At 38.1% G+C, this 15474-nt stretch overlaps 1 protein-coding gene across 5 annotated transcripts in view; it reads right to left on the reverse strand.

Annotated features, from left to right (window-relative positions):
* Positions 1–15370, reverse strand: part of MPHOSPH9 (M-phase phosphoprotein 9) — a 32416-nt gene extending 17046 nt beyond the window's left edge. The window contains exons 1-9 of one of the 5 annotated variants that reach the window (XM_041126112.1): positions 15183–15370; positions 12538–12670; positions 11415–11565; positions 9992–10081; positions 6465–6985; positions 4479–4602; positions 2095–2185; positions 674–780; positions 140–265 (exon numbers count right to left, since the gene is read on the reverse strand). In XM_041126112.1, the coding sequence (XP_040982046.1) occupies positions 140–265; positions 674–780; positions 2095–2185; positions 4479–4602; positions 6465–6985; positions 9992–10081; positions 11415–11565; positions 12538–12644 (1317 nt within the window). In that variant the 5' untranslated portion in view covers positions 12645–12670; positions 15183–15370. Of the gene's footprint in view, positions 1–139; positions 266–673; positions 781–2094; positions 2186–4478; positions 4603–6464; positions 6986–9276; positions 9313–9991; positions 10082–11414; positions 11566–12537; positions 12671–13906; positions 14528–14865; positions 14916–15182 lie in introns of those variants that run through there. The other 4 variants (XM_030025210.2, XM_030025212.1, XM_041126111.1 and 1 more) reach the window with 4 other exon arrangements.
* Positions 15371–15474: the final 104 nt, after the last annotated feature.

The following is a 15474-nucleotide window of genomic DNA, read 5'->3' on the forward strand; positions in this document are numbered from 1 at the left end:
TCTGGTTCATCACACGGCTCCACGAATTGCTGTTCCAGTGTAACACTGGAGGTGGCAGCAGGGGCCAATTAATGTGAAACCAGCCTGCAAACCGATCATATTTTCAAACTGAGACGTGAAGTAAAGAAATTAATGTTACCTCTGGTGGGTGACTTGACTGGGAAGAAGGCATAAAATTCTGGTCTGGCAGCTGTTTGTTCTCCCTTTGTCTTTTACGATAAATATCCTTCAATGATGATAGCTTCATTTCATCAACAGAAGACAACTTCAACAGGAAAAATTGCTACATTAGTTTATCTGACACAGTCTTCCATCCCCAATATAGATAAACAAGTTGTGGGGTGGTTTTAGCTAATAAATCAGTTCAGAACAGAAGGCAGCTTTATTCAATGCACCCAATTTAAAATGGGGTCTTTAATGAGGCACATACACCTTTAATATATTAGTTAGTCTCCTATACACACAATTTCTTTTAAATGACGAAGGTCAATAAATTCTAAGTGACTTTAGCAGGGGTAAATGAATAATGAAGGAACAGAACATGAGAGACTGCGCTAACAAAAGAGGTCTCACGGAAAAGTTAGCTTCTGGAGGACTGATTCTTTCCATTGTAGAAAAAAGCAAAGACGACAAGCAACTATAAGGCAACTTTTAAAACATGTACAAATTTTACCTCCTCTGGTGATACTTTTGTGGAAAAAATATCAGCAAACCCGCTTCTGAAATTCTCTGGTAAAGAGCGATACATCTCCTTTTCATCTAATTTCCAGTACGAAAGTCCTGATAAGAAGAAACAGTGAAAGAAAAAAGAAAATTTACAAATTTCAAGCTCACAGCTATAGAACAGGAATCCCAAAATCCATTAGTAAGATGTTACTTTGTCAGCTAACAAGAATGCTGTATTAATTATTTGCATCTATTGCTTAAGAATCTCACTAAAGCATTTGTTACCAGAAGTTACAAAAATCTCAATGCAAAGCACAAGCAACATAATCAGTATTACATCACATGGCATCAGTAACAGAAGCTATACATCAGTGAAAACATACAGATTTACTCTTTGGTGTTCAAGGAACAAATTCTCATTTACCACAAACTTTTGTATTTCTACTGATTCCAGTATAGCACTTAAAACTTGTATTACCCAAGGAATAATCCTAGACAGCCACTTGGTACTACAAACTCTTCAGTTTGGTACTCAGCAGCACTCTATAGCATGCAAAAAGACAGACTGCCAGGACTAAGAGGGATGGCACAAGAGAAACAAGATACATTCTCAATCCCACTTCAATTTCTTGTATGTATCCCACTCTTAATGGGTTGTGAAGAAGCAATAGATATACAGTTTGCAGGGCTGCATCTCTGTGCCCCTGTTTGTTACTGAAATGAATCCACCCTGTTACAATCAAAATATGTGAATTAGTTTTCTGGCCTTCCCCCCCAAAAACCAGCACCAACAAAACAAAACAATCCCCACACACCAAAATCACCCACCCACCCCCCAACAACCAAACCCCCAAACCCCCCCCAAAACACCACCAAGCACTCCTCACACACACACCCCAAAACAAAAAAAGCAAAACCATACCAACACACAAAAAAGCACACACACACCCCCTCCAATTAAAGAATCACCACATTACACACCGCATTATTTTGTTCTCGTCTATTCACACGGTTATTGAATCATGTCCTTGGCTTACAGAAATTCTGCTTCTATTACCATGAACTCCTGTGAGTGCTAGACCAACAATGCTAATATTTAAAAGATCATTTGATACCAAACCATGATGTTATTCGTAATTGCATTATGAAACAGTTTTAAACATAAAGCTCAGCTTTGAAATGTTGAGAAATTTGAAGAAAAAAATTGCTGCATGCCCTACATCTGCCAGCAGTGATACGTAGGAGGTTCCATCAGTTTGAAATGCAAGACCAAGAAAAGCAGAATTATGCTATATCAAAGTTTAATAGCTTGCTGGTGCTCAAACCCTCCTCACCTCTGCAAAGTTACTGCAGATGCATTCTAGTAAGAGTTTTAAAAAATGAGAATTCAAAAGAAAAGGAAATTTAAGTACAAGAAATTAACTGTACCTGAAGCTTCAGACACTAAGGAATTCGGACTTTCATTTGGTTGATTGAGGTAAAAAGTGTAAGGTGGCAAAGCAGCATCAGTAAGGTTTGTCTAAAATTACAGAGGAAAAACAGGTTTATAAGGAAAATTGCAAGGCAAGGGAAAAAAAAATCAAGGCTACAATTTTAAAAAATTGCATGTAAATGTTATTAGTCTTTTTAAACAAAGAGATTAAATTTACTTATACAGCATGATCCAAACCTGTACAATTTATATTCAGGGCAATCACAGTCAAAAGGGGAACTAAGCTAAGCCACATAGAAAATATCACTATCTTTTAACTAAGTCACGTGTCTGTCCGCTTGTGGAGCATTTTTGAGATTAACTGTTACAAAAATACACATTTTGGACAGTAATCTAAACTTTCTTGCTCCTTAAGGGGTGCAAGTATATAGGGGGATGACTTACCAATAAAGTGTTACTCTTTCCTCATCCTAAGATTGGAATTTCATATATTCAGCTGTTATGACTCCACCTACCACAAATCCAGACGTAAACACTGTCTATCATCCTAGACAGACAAGATACTACATACCCTTCTTCTCTTCACTCCGAACTTTCTAAGCAACCTCCCCAGCTAATTACAGACAAAACTTTGAAAAGGGTGGGACCAACACATGGAAAAAAAATTCACATAATTTAAGATTTGCTACAACTGTTCTCTTCCTTAATCAAAGGAAGAAATGTCATTGATATAACACAATGACACAAAAGCAACTGAGTAAGGGCAGCTAGCTTTAAAATGGTCATCTCACGTTGCTCTTTTCTACCATACTTAGGGCTTTTTGTTCCATTACAGCAGCTTAACAGTCATGCTACTTGGCAAATTTATACAGCTCATACAACTGAGGACTAAAACAGGATAGAAACCATTGAGTTAACAAAAGTAAGAAAAAAATTTAGAACTAAAGCTTTTCAAGTTTTTGCATGAAGTACCATCTCACCTCAAGGCTATTTTGTCCCTCTTAATGTTTTTATTTAGGTATTCTCCTTTGCCTAAGGAGGAAGAAAGGAAAATGAAGGGGTATCAACTGAATTCTTACAAAGGAATAGAAAGATAAAGGTATTTTCAAAAGCTGACAGAGAAAAGAGACAATCCACAGCAGATAAATTTGACTCCTTGTTTGAAATATCCCCTTAGAGTAACATCTTGTTTCCACTGACAATAGAAGAGTAGAGACAGCAAGTCCAAACAGCTACTCTTACGCTTTCTGGATCACCCTCAAAATGACCACAGGAAAGAAAACAGACCCTGCCTTGAATCAAGTGATTTGTATTTGATAGTTCTATTCTCTTGTAGGTGGAGTCACTCACAGAGTTTCAGGAATTATTTCCTTAAAAATAGCATAAGGAGAGAGGTCTGTGACAATTAATATACTGAAAGTAACTCTAAAACTTCGTAGTTACATGTATGATGATTACTCATACAATCATGTTGCCTAACATCCTTTTGGATCAGAAATATTATACATCATTAAACTTGCCTACCCAAAATAATCAGATTTGTGGACATACACAATTAAGTCAAGCATATGGGGTGGGACACAAACCAAAATCTTCTCAAAAGAAGTATTTTGAGATGATTCAGCAGTCACAGCAATAGGTATTACTACAAATGGTTCTAAAGAACCAATCAGGTTTCCTAAATGTCTATTGTGGGGGTTGGTTACTTTTAGTAACTAGTGCCGTAACTGTGCTTGGAGTAGTTCAATTTAGCCAAATCATAGTCATACACAGTCGTAAAATAATGTATTATTCTTACATAAGCAATACAAAAAAAAAAAAAAAAAAAAAAACCAACCACCAATAAAACCAAAACCCACCACCACCAAAACATGTTTGGATTATAGCATAACAGGCTGCTAAGAACACTAAAAAAAGCCCAAACCAAACTAGACCAAAAAATCCCTGCAACTTAAAATCCCAATCGGGAAGAATACTATCTATCCTGAACAAAGTCACTAATCCCTCCACATGCAAAGGGATGTTACCAGCTGAAATCAAAGATCCTTCCAAAAATTATAGGGCATAATAAATTACCATGACCTGAAGCTTCAACTGAGAATGTGACTATTATCTCTATAAGGGAAGAACACGTGCCACTTAGGTAAATTAAGACAAAAACTAGGCAAGGAATAAAATAAGCCAAAATCGCTATATAAGTATAGAATGATGCAAGAAGTGAACTCTGCCCACATAAACTTTAAACATATAAATGGGAACACCACTACTCAAGTGCTTAAAGCTAAGCATGAAAGACCATACTGAATCAGAACATACTATGACACTGAAAGAATACCAGTAAAAAGATTAAAATTAGAAAAACACCATAAAATAGACTTACATTCTCAAGGGGTAATGTCTTTGCTTGCTCATTTTCTTGCATAGAGTTCACACATGATTCTTCGGCATTTATTCTTTTTGGTTGGTTTTGTTTCAACTTTTGCGCCCATGATGTTAAAGACTTACTATATGGTAAGAAACACACACATACACCATAAGTACATATGCCCTTTTCAGTGGGGACATGAAATCAATTTCTTCTTCAAGGTGAAACATAGGCACTAAAATTCCACTGCTTTTGTGCATTTTTGAGAAACAATATAAAGTAATGAATGCTGAAATGTTTTAGGGCTCTTTTTAAAAAAAGTAAAACAAAATAACAAAACCATCCACAAACAAACAAATCACTGAAGGAAAAAGTGCTAATCAACTGCACCCATAATTAAAATGGTTTTCCTAGTACAAAAAAAAATCATAACAAAGAGCTCCATATTTTTAGCCAGGCAACTATTTTTTGGTCTGTTCAAGCAGATGCTGATCAAAACTACAAAATTAAGCTGGAATGTAAATGCAGTGTTTTTTCTTATTTTGTTATCAGTCTGGTTGTAAAGATTATGTCACCTAAGACACACTAAGGATGCCTTCCAACTCAAGAGAACGTTCAAGGATAAGAAAGATCAAAACAAGATATAGAAGGAAACAGGAAAAAAAAAAAAGGCAGAAGAACAGAAACAAATAGAGACATCCTGAAATTCTTCTTAGAGGTAGATGTGGAACAATTTTCCCATTTTGTTAAAAAGCGACTCTGAAAAACTACATATTGTCCCAGTTTGGGACATACAATGGAAAGAACGAAAAAAGGTTACAACTACAAATCAAAAAATACCACCACCACACACAGTTTGGGTTAACTGTAATTCCACTTTGGTTTGAAACCTTTCTTCCTTCAAACTGAGTTCATGATACAAAACAGAAAGCAATTTCAAAGAAGAAAAACTTGTATTTTTTTATAAAAAGGACAAAAGAAAAAAAATCATACATGAATAATTTCAAAAGTTGTCTTAGAAAGGTTTTTCAAACTGAAACACACTCATGAATTGAGCTTCTCCAGCTCTAAGTTTTCCTGGCAGTCCATGAATTGCAGCTACCCCCCTCATGGAACTGTCCAACATGAATCAAATACTGGAATAAATCCCAGCAGAAGGGAGGAAGAGAACGTATATGATCTACTTATCTGCTATCTGCTGAGATAACACATTTCCAAACCAAATCCTCTAAAGAAAGCTGGTTCTATGTTTTATTACATACTAAGAAAATACAAGTTCATTTTCACGATTCTCCGTTTTTCCAATAGCAAGAAAGTTTTTATCTCTGCAGACTACTATCACAGACCCACAGCAACATGCTGCCCACGAGACCTCTGATACTGCTCATGGCCACATGAAGCCACTGCCATTACAGTCCACTCTGACAGGGAGACTAAAATACATTGTTAAATTCTGTGCAACTGGAGCAGTGCTTGGTCAGTATTATTGCCAAATTAGCTGGCCAGTCTGTCAAAAAAAAAATCTTGGTAGATCCACGGATCTATTGAATAGAGCAAAACAAAGATCAACCAAAAAAACCCAACATGTTTGGCTGTTGTCTGATACAATTTATTGCTGTAATGCATGCATATAAGCTGACAAAAAAGACTGGTTGAGCACAACAGCAAAATATCAGTCATACAAAACTGGTAATCAGCACCTAAAATTCTGGTGCGCAGATAAATACTATATGCAAACTGTATCTTAGCTTATATTTGCAGAAAAAAGTAGATTTTCATATTTTTCCCCAATGTATCTGTAACAGATAAACACTGCAGATGCAAATATGCATCATGCAGAAACATTAGACTAAACAAGTAACTTTATCTACCAAGCAGCATAGTATTTTTTACAGTCAAGAGGTTCCATTCAATTCTTACATGCTTCCAGTTACCAACAGCTGTTTACTGAATGGGGACTGTCTACAATAAATTAACATATTTGGAAAGTTTATCACGTACCTGGGTTTTTTTCCACATTGAGCTTCATCAACTTTGTGTTCATGTTCAGCAGGAAAAACTAAAATATCATTCCTTCCTGATGAAAAATTTTCCTCTTTTTTTTTTTGTAAAAGTTCTCTTTTATTTTGAACGCTGGCTACAACTGCGTCACTCTGCAATACTGCTGCATCACCCTGTCCTTGTGAAGTTTCCTCCATGTAGTCTGTGCACTTGCTAATGTCGTTAGATTTGCCAGGGTTCAGTTCGGAGGCAGAAAGTGTACCATACCCACTATTCATTGAAGCATCATTTGCAAAACATTCCTGATGCAGATCAGATACATTTGGCTGACTTTCTGCTTCATTAGATCTAAGTTGATTGACAATGCACTCATTTTCTTCAAAGATTTCAGAACACATCCCCATTTGACTTTCTAGTGATGAAGAAGTGTCTGTAAGCTTGGCAGGCAAACTTCTGCTCTTGCCGGCACCCCAATTGCTGGTCTGCAATTTCACTAACTGCCTTATCTCATCCTGAATCAGCTATAGAAAAAGAAAGGGCAAAATTCCTGTGAGATCATGCTACAAATCACATTTATACTGTGATGCATCTTTAAGTCATGTTATTAGTGAGAGAATTGAGTAGTTATTTCAAATAACTCAAATTTTTCAATGTGTAGACATCTCATGCATAAAGTAGATATATGCATATTGTGCAAAACAGTAAAATGTACATGGTAACAATCCTTAATTCCATGCAGTGAATTACAGGTCTCACTAGTCATTTAGTAATGTAAAAAAACATGCATGCATGTATTCACTACATGCCTTCAGAACTATAGTTACCTACCAGCCAGCTGAAGAAATATAAACTATCTATGTATGTCATCAGAAGTGGACAAAAGTGTTTTGCTAAATTTAGGTCTAAAAGAATTTATAACTTGTATACAAATTTTTAAAGATTGCAAGGATGCTTTAATGGAAGTATAAACCATTACTCTATTACACTAATAGGAATAATGTACCTCTGTAAGATTATTTGCATAAAACTTGACTTTAAAATACCTGATTTAGATAGTATGTTATTAGGCTGTTCATATAATACAAAGACCTACATTTTGATTGTTTTGATATCTGATGGAGTGGAGCAAACCTATATTTAGATCACTTGAAGATATTTAACAGGTCACTTACTCTTTAGTCTGCAGTGTCTGTGAAGAGTTATTTCAGTATATTAGATAAGTAATATTTTTTTAAAGTTTTACAGTTGTGCACTGGTATACTGAAACAGCTCTGAGAAACAACTAATGCTTTTGTCAAGGCCTATGAAAAGACTTCGTGCTAGTGCCCATGGCTGTGTCCTTTGGCCAGCAATCAGCACTTCTGCAGAGTTACACTGAGATTACTGAACTCTGCATGAGCAGACAACTCATTACACATTATAAGACCAGAGCATATAGAGGTTTTCAAGAACACATTTCAAACTAATTTCCTCAGGGGTGGAGAAAAAAAAAAAAGAACTTGCAATAATTTTAAGAACATGGAACTCTACTAATGTTTTTTCACAGAACTACAGTATGCTACTCACACATGAGTAGCAAGTGGAAAGCACAAATTGAACAAAAATCATTTGTTCTCTGAAAGTAAGAAATAAAAAATAAGACTTAGTTTCAGAGGAACCTACATGTAACGCTAGTCAGAAGCAAGCCTCATGTGTTTTATTAACCTGCAACAGAATTAACAATTGAATTTCAGCTGGCTTTCTATGCAAAAAAAAAAAACCAAAACAACAAAACCCAAACCACCCCACCACCAAAAAACCCCACCACATCACAGGATGAAGTCTTCTGTCATAACAATGTTTTTTGTTGTGCTAATGATTTCAGTCATGACTGCAGCAATCATTTGCTTTTAATTCTGTGATTCAACACTGTCAAGGAAGGTAGTGAAGGGAGAACAAAAAGGAAGAAACAGAATTGTGGGGAAAAAACCCAAACTGATCAGATTCTCTGCTGACATTTAATCTTTGTCATTAATAACTTGTGCGGGAAGAGTAAAAGGCTACTATTCCAATTAAATAGCACTTTTACTTCTCTTTGCATAGTCACAAATCTGATTTGTCTGATTTTAGGATGATCCACAGGTGGTGATAGTTCGTCATTAGCACACTTGTCTTCTACTGTATAAATCACATAAGCCAAGGACAGACCCCACTGATTCCAAAATGAACTCAAGGTCTTTTGATCCATATTTTCACATGGATGAAGATATATTTTTAAAAGCACAGTTGGTCCTGAAACAAGCATAGAGCAAGCTTTATCTCAGAGTCATGTCAATGCTAATGCAGCATCTTGCTTTTCTACCACAAAGAGTAAATTATTATTTTTGTCTTTTTATTAGTCTTACTAGAATGTGTTGAGTTGCCTTTATTTCAGTATGTTCACTAGGTCACTGGCATACCAGTTTAAGTTTGGAATAGCTCCATGTATTTTATCTAATGCATTCATACAACTGAAAGTAAATTATAGCTGTTGATTTTATATTTAGTGTGGCAATTCATGCAGTTAGTAAGTCGCTGCTGAGACCACAAACTCAACTCTTCCAGAGGTAGCCTTCCTATTAAGAAAGACAAAAACCGGCAAAGCCAACACAGTGGATTAGTCAAGACTATGATTAGCAACAAGTGAATCAAACCACTACGGTAAAAGGAAGGAAAGGGTAAGGAAACACTGGCAGGACAAAAATAACAAGATGAGGGAATGGGGGGGGGGGGGGGGGGGGGGGGGGGGGGAGGTGAGTGGGGAGAAACAGGAGATAGGATAAAAGGACAGTACCTCTTGTTAATTCAGTTCAGGAACTGTTGATTATTACTAGTGTAGAGGGCATCAGGAAAGGGAAGGGAAAAACAGCAACCAAAATGATGAAGATAATAAGCATTATATATTTATAGAATTACTGTCTCTTATACATACATATACATTTCTTCTGTTTTAATGCATAAATATGGTTCAGCAAAAACGTGAATCTTCACATGGGTCATTTTTCATTCTTAGAAAGGAGACTGTTCAACTGAAAGGTGAAATAAGTGTTCAGCTATTACAGTGAATGTTTTCTTATACTATATACTGTCTAGGTGAGGGAATGACAAGCTGCATAACATTTTCTAATAAAGAGAAAACTACAATGTCTCAAAATTAGAAATGATACAGTCTAACACTTAATAAAAAACAGCTTGTACCTATGAAATCCAATTATCCTGTGGCCATTCTGAACCATATGTTTGTGAAAACAAAACAATTGAAAACAAATAATCCAAGAATCTTCACTTCTGAAATGGTTCCTACAAGTTACTTTGTTAATTAGCCAAGGCTGTCTCAAATATGCATCCTGTAAATAGGCATTGCAGTCATCCACTTCCACTAATTGCCTGTCTGAATACACTTACAGAAAAAGATGAGTGCCGGAGGCCATATTGCATTGTTTTGGAGGGGGGTGGGGTTGGAGGGAAGAAAAGAAACATTTAGCCTACATGAACAAATCATTACTTACTTGGATTTGATGGTGGAACTGCTCTTGCTGGGCAACTATTTGTTCTTGACATTGTTTTTCTACCAGTCTCAATAACTGTAGCCACCTTGTCTATTAAATCACAAAGTAAAATAATTAAAGCACAGTCATATTGCATCTCTTACCTTTCACTCTAGCTACAAAACAGTTTTGCAATTTTATACTTAGGTGTTGACATAATACAAAATTTAATAACAGCACTGTGGTTGTCCACTCCACAATACATGCAGCCCCCTATAATGTCAATCAATGGAAACAATTCACCATGGACACATTCACTTAAAAAAGGGTCATTACAGACAGCAAAATAACACATCTCTACATCAAATGACTTAAAAGTAGAAACAGCTACAGCAGAAACAGTAGAAACAGGAAAGTACAGTCAAATTTTGGAAAGGTTGATTCCAGTTCAATAAATTATAAGCAATTTTAAAACTGATAATTAAACATCCCAATGTCCAGTGAACCATTTGCTTCAATAAGAAATTCTTCTCTTCAACAATCCAGCTAAAGGCCATGATGCATAACTATTTAGTGAAAACAAAAAAATAATTTAAAAAAAACAGATCAAATATATAGTGCTGCTAAAATGTGGTAAAATCTGAATTTTAAAAACTGTTTTATGCTAATGTTTGTGGAGCCTGATACTTGACGCATAGGACACGGGACATAAAACGCATGTGCCTAGACACAGACATCTATATTCTTTTCTTAGAGCTGTTAAAGAGCACCCAAATTAAGCATCTGTCAAGACACAGTTTGATGGACCACAGCCAGAAAGCTCAAAAATTCTGCAGGAACAAGCCCATGGTGTGGAAACCTCATGTTCCTTACGGAGACTAAAAATAATGATAAAATTTAAAATAAAAAAGGACAAAAACATCATTAAAAAAAAAGGGATTGAGAGAATTAGCTGATTGAACCTACATCATGATTTTTGTATTGTTTTAAACATGGAAACAAACTAATCAGCTACACATCTTTACAAATGGAATAAATAAATAAACAAACTAAACCAGATTCATTTTTAGAAAGAAAACTTCTAATTTCTAGGATCACTTCAGACCAGTTTGAAGTGCTACGATTTTAAAGGTTTAAATTTTTCAGTTCAAAAACTCACAATCTTTAAGTATTGTAACTTCAAAAAAAAAAAAATTCACATCTGTGTTGTAAAACACCAAGATAAAAAGCTAAGATATTGTAAAAAGCTAAGATAAAATTGCAGTAAAAGCCATCCATGTGATTAGTTCATACATTGTAAAAGGATTTGTCCCATCATGAAGAAGTAACACATACTTATATAGATCTTGCTGCTAAACTATATCACCATTAGATTTGTCTCCCAAAATGCAAAGCCAATACATTAATACGATTTTTTTTTCAAATAAACTTTAACATCAAATACCTCACAGTTCTTCACAATTTCTGAGTCAGCATTTCCAATGTTCTGGATATCTTGCATAAAGGAGGCAAGCAGCTCAACAGAACCAGGCATTAATGAGGACCTGGTATTCCCTGAGTAACCAGAAACTCCATTGGGATTGGATGAGGGACTTCTAGTGAAACATGAGGAAAAATATTTCAATTTTTTATTGTGCCAGTTGTCCAACATAGTGGCCAAAATAATATACTACATATGCTATGCAGCCATAAAAGAATTATACGCTTAATTTACATTGTGACCCTCATCATGCTGAAAAAAAAAAAACCCAATATGGATATAAGAATGAGGATGTTTTTCAAGAAAATAAGAATGAGGATGTTTTTCAAGAAAATAAGAATGAGGATGTTTTTCAAGAAAATGTCAAAGAATCCACAGCATGCTTCATTCTTATCTTACATACTATCAAAATGCAGTAGCTTTTCAAGAACAGAGGCATCATAATCAGCATAGATATTACTGCTTACTAGTACAAACGTCAACCAGTACAGCTTTTCATCAAACCTATGTGCTCCTCCATAGGTTCTGAGGTCAGAAGCTTACAGATACAAGCTTCTGTGTAACAATGATTTATGAAATCCAAGACTACTGCCTCCTTTTGAGAAGTTACACATGCAGTAAGCGACTTGTTCTCATCTTAATAGGTTAGTCAAGAAGGACCTCTCCTAATCTGTCATTTAGGCCATTAGTCCATATTTCCCCCTCTTATTCAATGGGAATACCTTGGGTATTGACCAGAAAAACAATTAAGTTTTTAGCTAAGCTGCTGTTCTCTACAAATGACTTAGCATAATGCATGATCTGTCCAAAGAATTATATCTTACAAATTGTCCAAGACAGGTTTCCCCCCCACCATTCTAAGAGACACAAGGAAATGGAAGTTATTAAATTTTTAAGGAAGACTTCACAATTCTTTTGGTTAGGCTTTTCTCATTAAGGATTATACCTGTAAATGTAAAAAAAAAACCTAAAATATATTGCAGAGTATTACATATTATTTCACCTTAGTAACAATGTTACTGTAAATGCATACTAAGCAAAACAAAAATAATAAAAATATTTTTTAGGAATTCCTTCAACACATTACCTGTTACAATTCAAGTTATAGAGCAAGCTGTGGGTATTTCTCACATCAGAGTCTGCAGAAGATGAAGGGATTTGTTGTACAGTATTCACCACATCACAGTTTTCCATATCTTAGTCCCAAGTATGACGTTACCCTGAAAATATAAAGAAGTAAGCATCACCTTCTTATTTTTAAAAGCCATTTAACTTTGTTGTTTGAAGAAACAGAATTTGATTAGAGATGGTTGTTTCAGCCAAACCACCCCAGAAAGCACTAGCATTCCACAACGAACCTCTCTTCCCTGTCCTCTGCTATGCTTGCGAACAGGTGCTATTTAGTCAGCCTTGTACTTGCTGGGACTCCTACAAATCAAAGAGATTCCTAGCTGTGCATCACACATCTAGACTGGGCTGTAAAAGGCGTCTGAATCCAAAGCATTCCAGGCAGAACAGTGTTGTTGGGGTTTGTTTGGTTGGTTTTTTAAATCTGAGGCTCCACAGACCATTTTTGAGACTCCTGTGAAAGGGTCCATTATCAATGTATTTAAATCTGCTGAACGAGGATCTGTGCCTTCACTGGAAGAAACACACCCACCAAAAAATAAAATCGAGACCCACCAAGTTAGACTGCAGTTGACCAGTTCTGCCATTTGTGTGTGTAATATTTGGCTTACTTTTTTCACAGAATGCTTGTTTTATTACTACTATATAACCGTAATTCAAAAAGCTTTGAAACTGTTTTGAGCTACATTTCTTGGCGATTAACAAACAAACAAACAAACAAATGTCGTCAAACAGGAATCCCAGAGCAGTTAAAAACAGCAGCTGGTTAACTGAAAGCATCATAAATAAATAAATACAAAATACTTGTATGATGGTCTTACAGCACTCAAAGCAGCAGTTTACAAGAATAGCTGTAGAGAAACTGAAATATTCTTCCAGTTTCCATACTTCCACTAAGAAACACTTGAAATACATTGATACAGTTCTTCTATAGTTCTTATTTCAGCATGTTCTACACCCCAATTCATCCTATGTTCTAACACTGAAGAAAAACCTTATGATTATTTCACGGATGGAGAACAAAAAGAGACATTAAGAAGTATCATCCTAGTGGTCTGTGATAATACTACAAATAAAACCCTGCTGCCTTAAAGAAGCACAACACCTTCAAAGCACAACCGTTCTTCTTTACAGGGCTTACAAGGACATGCTACTGGCTTTTACAGATTTAAGTCTTCATTATTTGTAAGTACATATATCTCTAACAGATAGCTTCAGAAGCATAAAAATTATTTCCACCAGAAGGAAACTGATGGACAACTGTCTGATTTTTCCCTGTTTTACTGGAGCCTGTTTGGCTCTAGCAGAAATGTTTTCCAGGTACTCACTCAAGCTATCTCCTTTGGGGAGGGCTGAAAATGCAAGAATTAGAAGGAAGTTACCACAGATACACATATCCCTTTGGCAGAGCTTCTTGGGATAAATGAAAAAAGAAAAAAAAGCCTTTCTTCTTTTTCTAGTGGTCAGAAGTCTAGAAAACTTGAATGTTATCAGGCACCTAACCTGACAGATAAAGCACAAGCTGCAAGTGCCTCTGGAGCAGCTGGATGGCAATGGTGGGGGCTACGTCAGTCACCCCCATCTCCCCAGGATGAAATCATGAGTGGCCTATCTCAGCAGCACAGCTTATGGGTGGGACTTAGCTGTGACACAGGCTCGTTTCATAACCTCATTACAAGTCTGCTAGCAATAAAAAAAAAATATTAAGTGAGCTATAACTGGGCTGAGGAACAGCTAAGCTGTCATCTATTGTTTCCATAGCACAGAACGGTCCTTATACGGCCAAGTCCCTACATAAAGGAGCAGGATTAAAAAAACAAGCTGCAAGGTATTTTGACTCTTAAGTATCAGTGCTGATTGAGATGCAAACACCGGGGCCAGCACAGACTCGGAGACCGTGTGGCTCTGCATCTCTTCCTGAGCGAGATCGGATTGCTTTTGATTCCTCTCAGATCGCTAAGGGGTGACAGGGCGCCTCGGTCCCCGCTTCCCCTCCCGCCACCGGGCCCCCATCTCCCGAGGGACCCTGAGAAGAGACAACGAGCCTCTGGGCTCTGAAGACCCCGTCCCCTCACGAAACGCCCTCGCCCCAAGAGCTAAGCCCCCTCTAGGGACCCCCTCCCCTCACAAGTGACCCCCTCTCGCCACGTCTGCCCCCTCAGGGTCGCCTCCCCTCAATTGGTGACCTCTCCTCAATTGGCTCCCCCCCCCGCGTCCCCTCCTCTCGTAAGTGACCCCCTCCCTCCCACTCAGGCCCCTCAGGCTCCCCTCACAAGTCGCCCCTTACCCTCAGCTCTGCCCCCCTCAGGCTCCCCTCCCTTCACAAGTGTCTCCCTCCCCCAGCTCTGCCCCCTCCCCCCGGGACTCCGCCCCTACCGCCCCCATGAGGTCAAGCTCCGCCCCCACGCTCCCATTGGGCAGCTGCCCCTCGCGCTCCGGGATGTTGACGGCGCCACCGCCTGGGATTGGCTGGCGGGCCCGCCACTCGTCGGGGAAAGGGGCGGGGCGCTGGAGGCAGCCCCGCGGCGCTGGGACGCGGCCAAGTGCAGCGGCGCTGCCGGCTCCGGCCCCGCCACCTGTCCCCAGGGCTCGCCCGGCTCCTACCCGCATTTCTGGGAGCCCACGAGGAGGCGTCCGCAGCGGCCCGAGAGCTGCCTCCACCAGCGACCGTTAGACGATAAACAGGCGCGGCCCACCGCCTCCTTCCCGGCGATTGGCGGCCGAGTTTCGAACGTGGTGGGGTAGAGGCCACTCGAGACAGAGCCCAGCTCGATGATTGGCCGTCTTGACCGCGCGCCAGGCCGCGCCTTCCCTTCTGATTCGCTACGTGGAAAAGTACGCGCGCCGCCGCGAGGGGGTTGGCTGGTGCAGCTACGCGCCGCACTGTTTCCCAGAT

Source organism: Aquila chrysaetos, chromosome 9 (assembly GCF_900496995.4).
Source record: "Aquila chrysaetos chrysaetos chromosome 9, bAquChr1.4, whole genome shotgun sequence".
Classification (NCBI taxonomy): Eukaryota; Metazoa; Chordata; class Aves; order Accipitriformes; family Accipitridae; genus Aquila; species Aquila chrysaetos.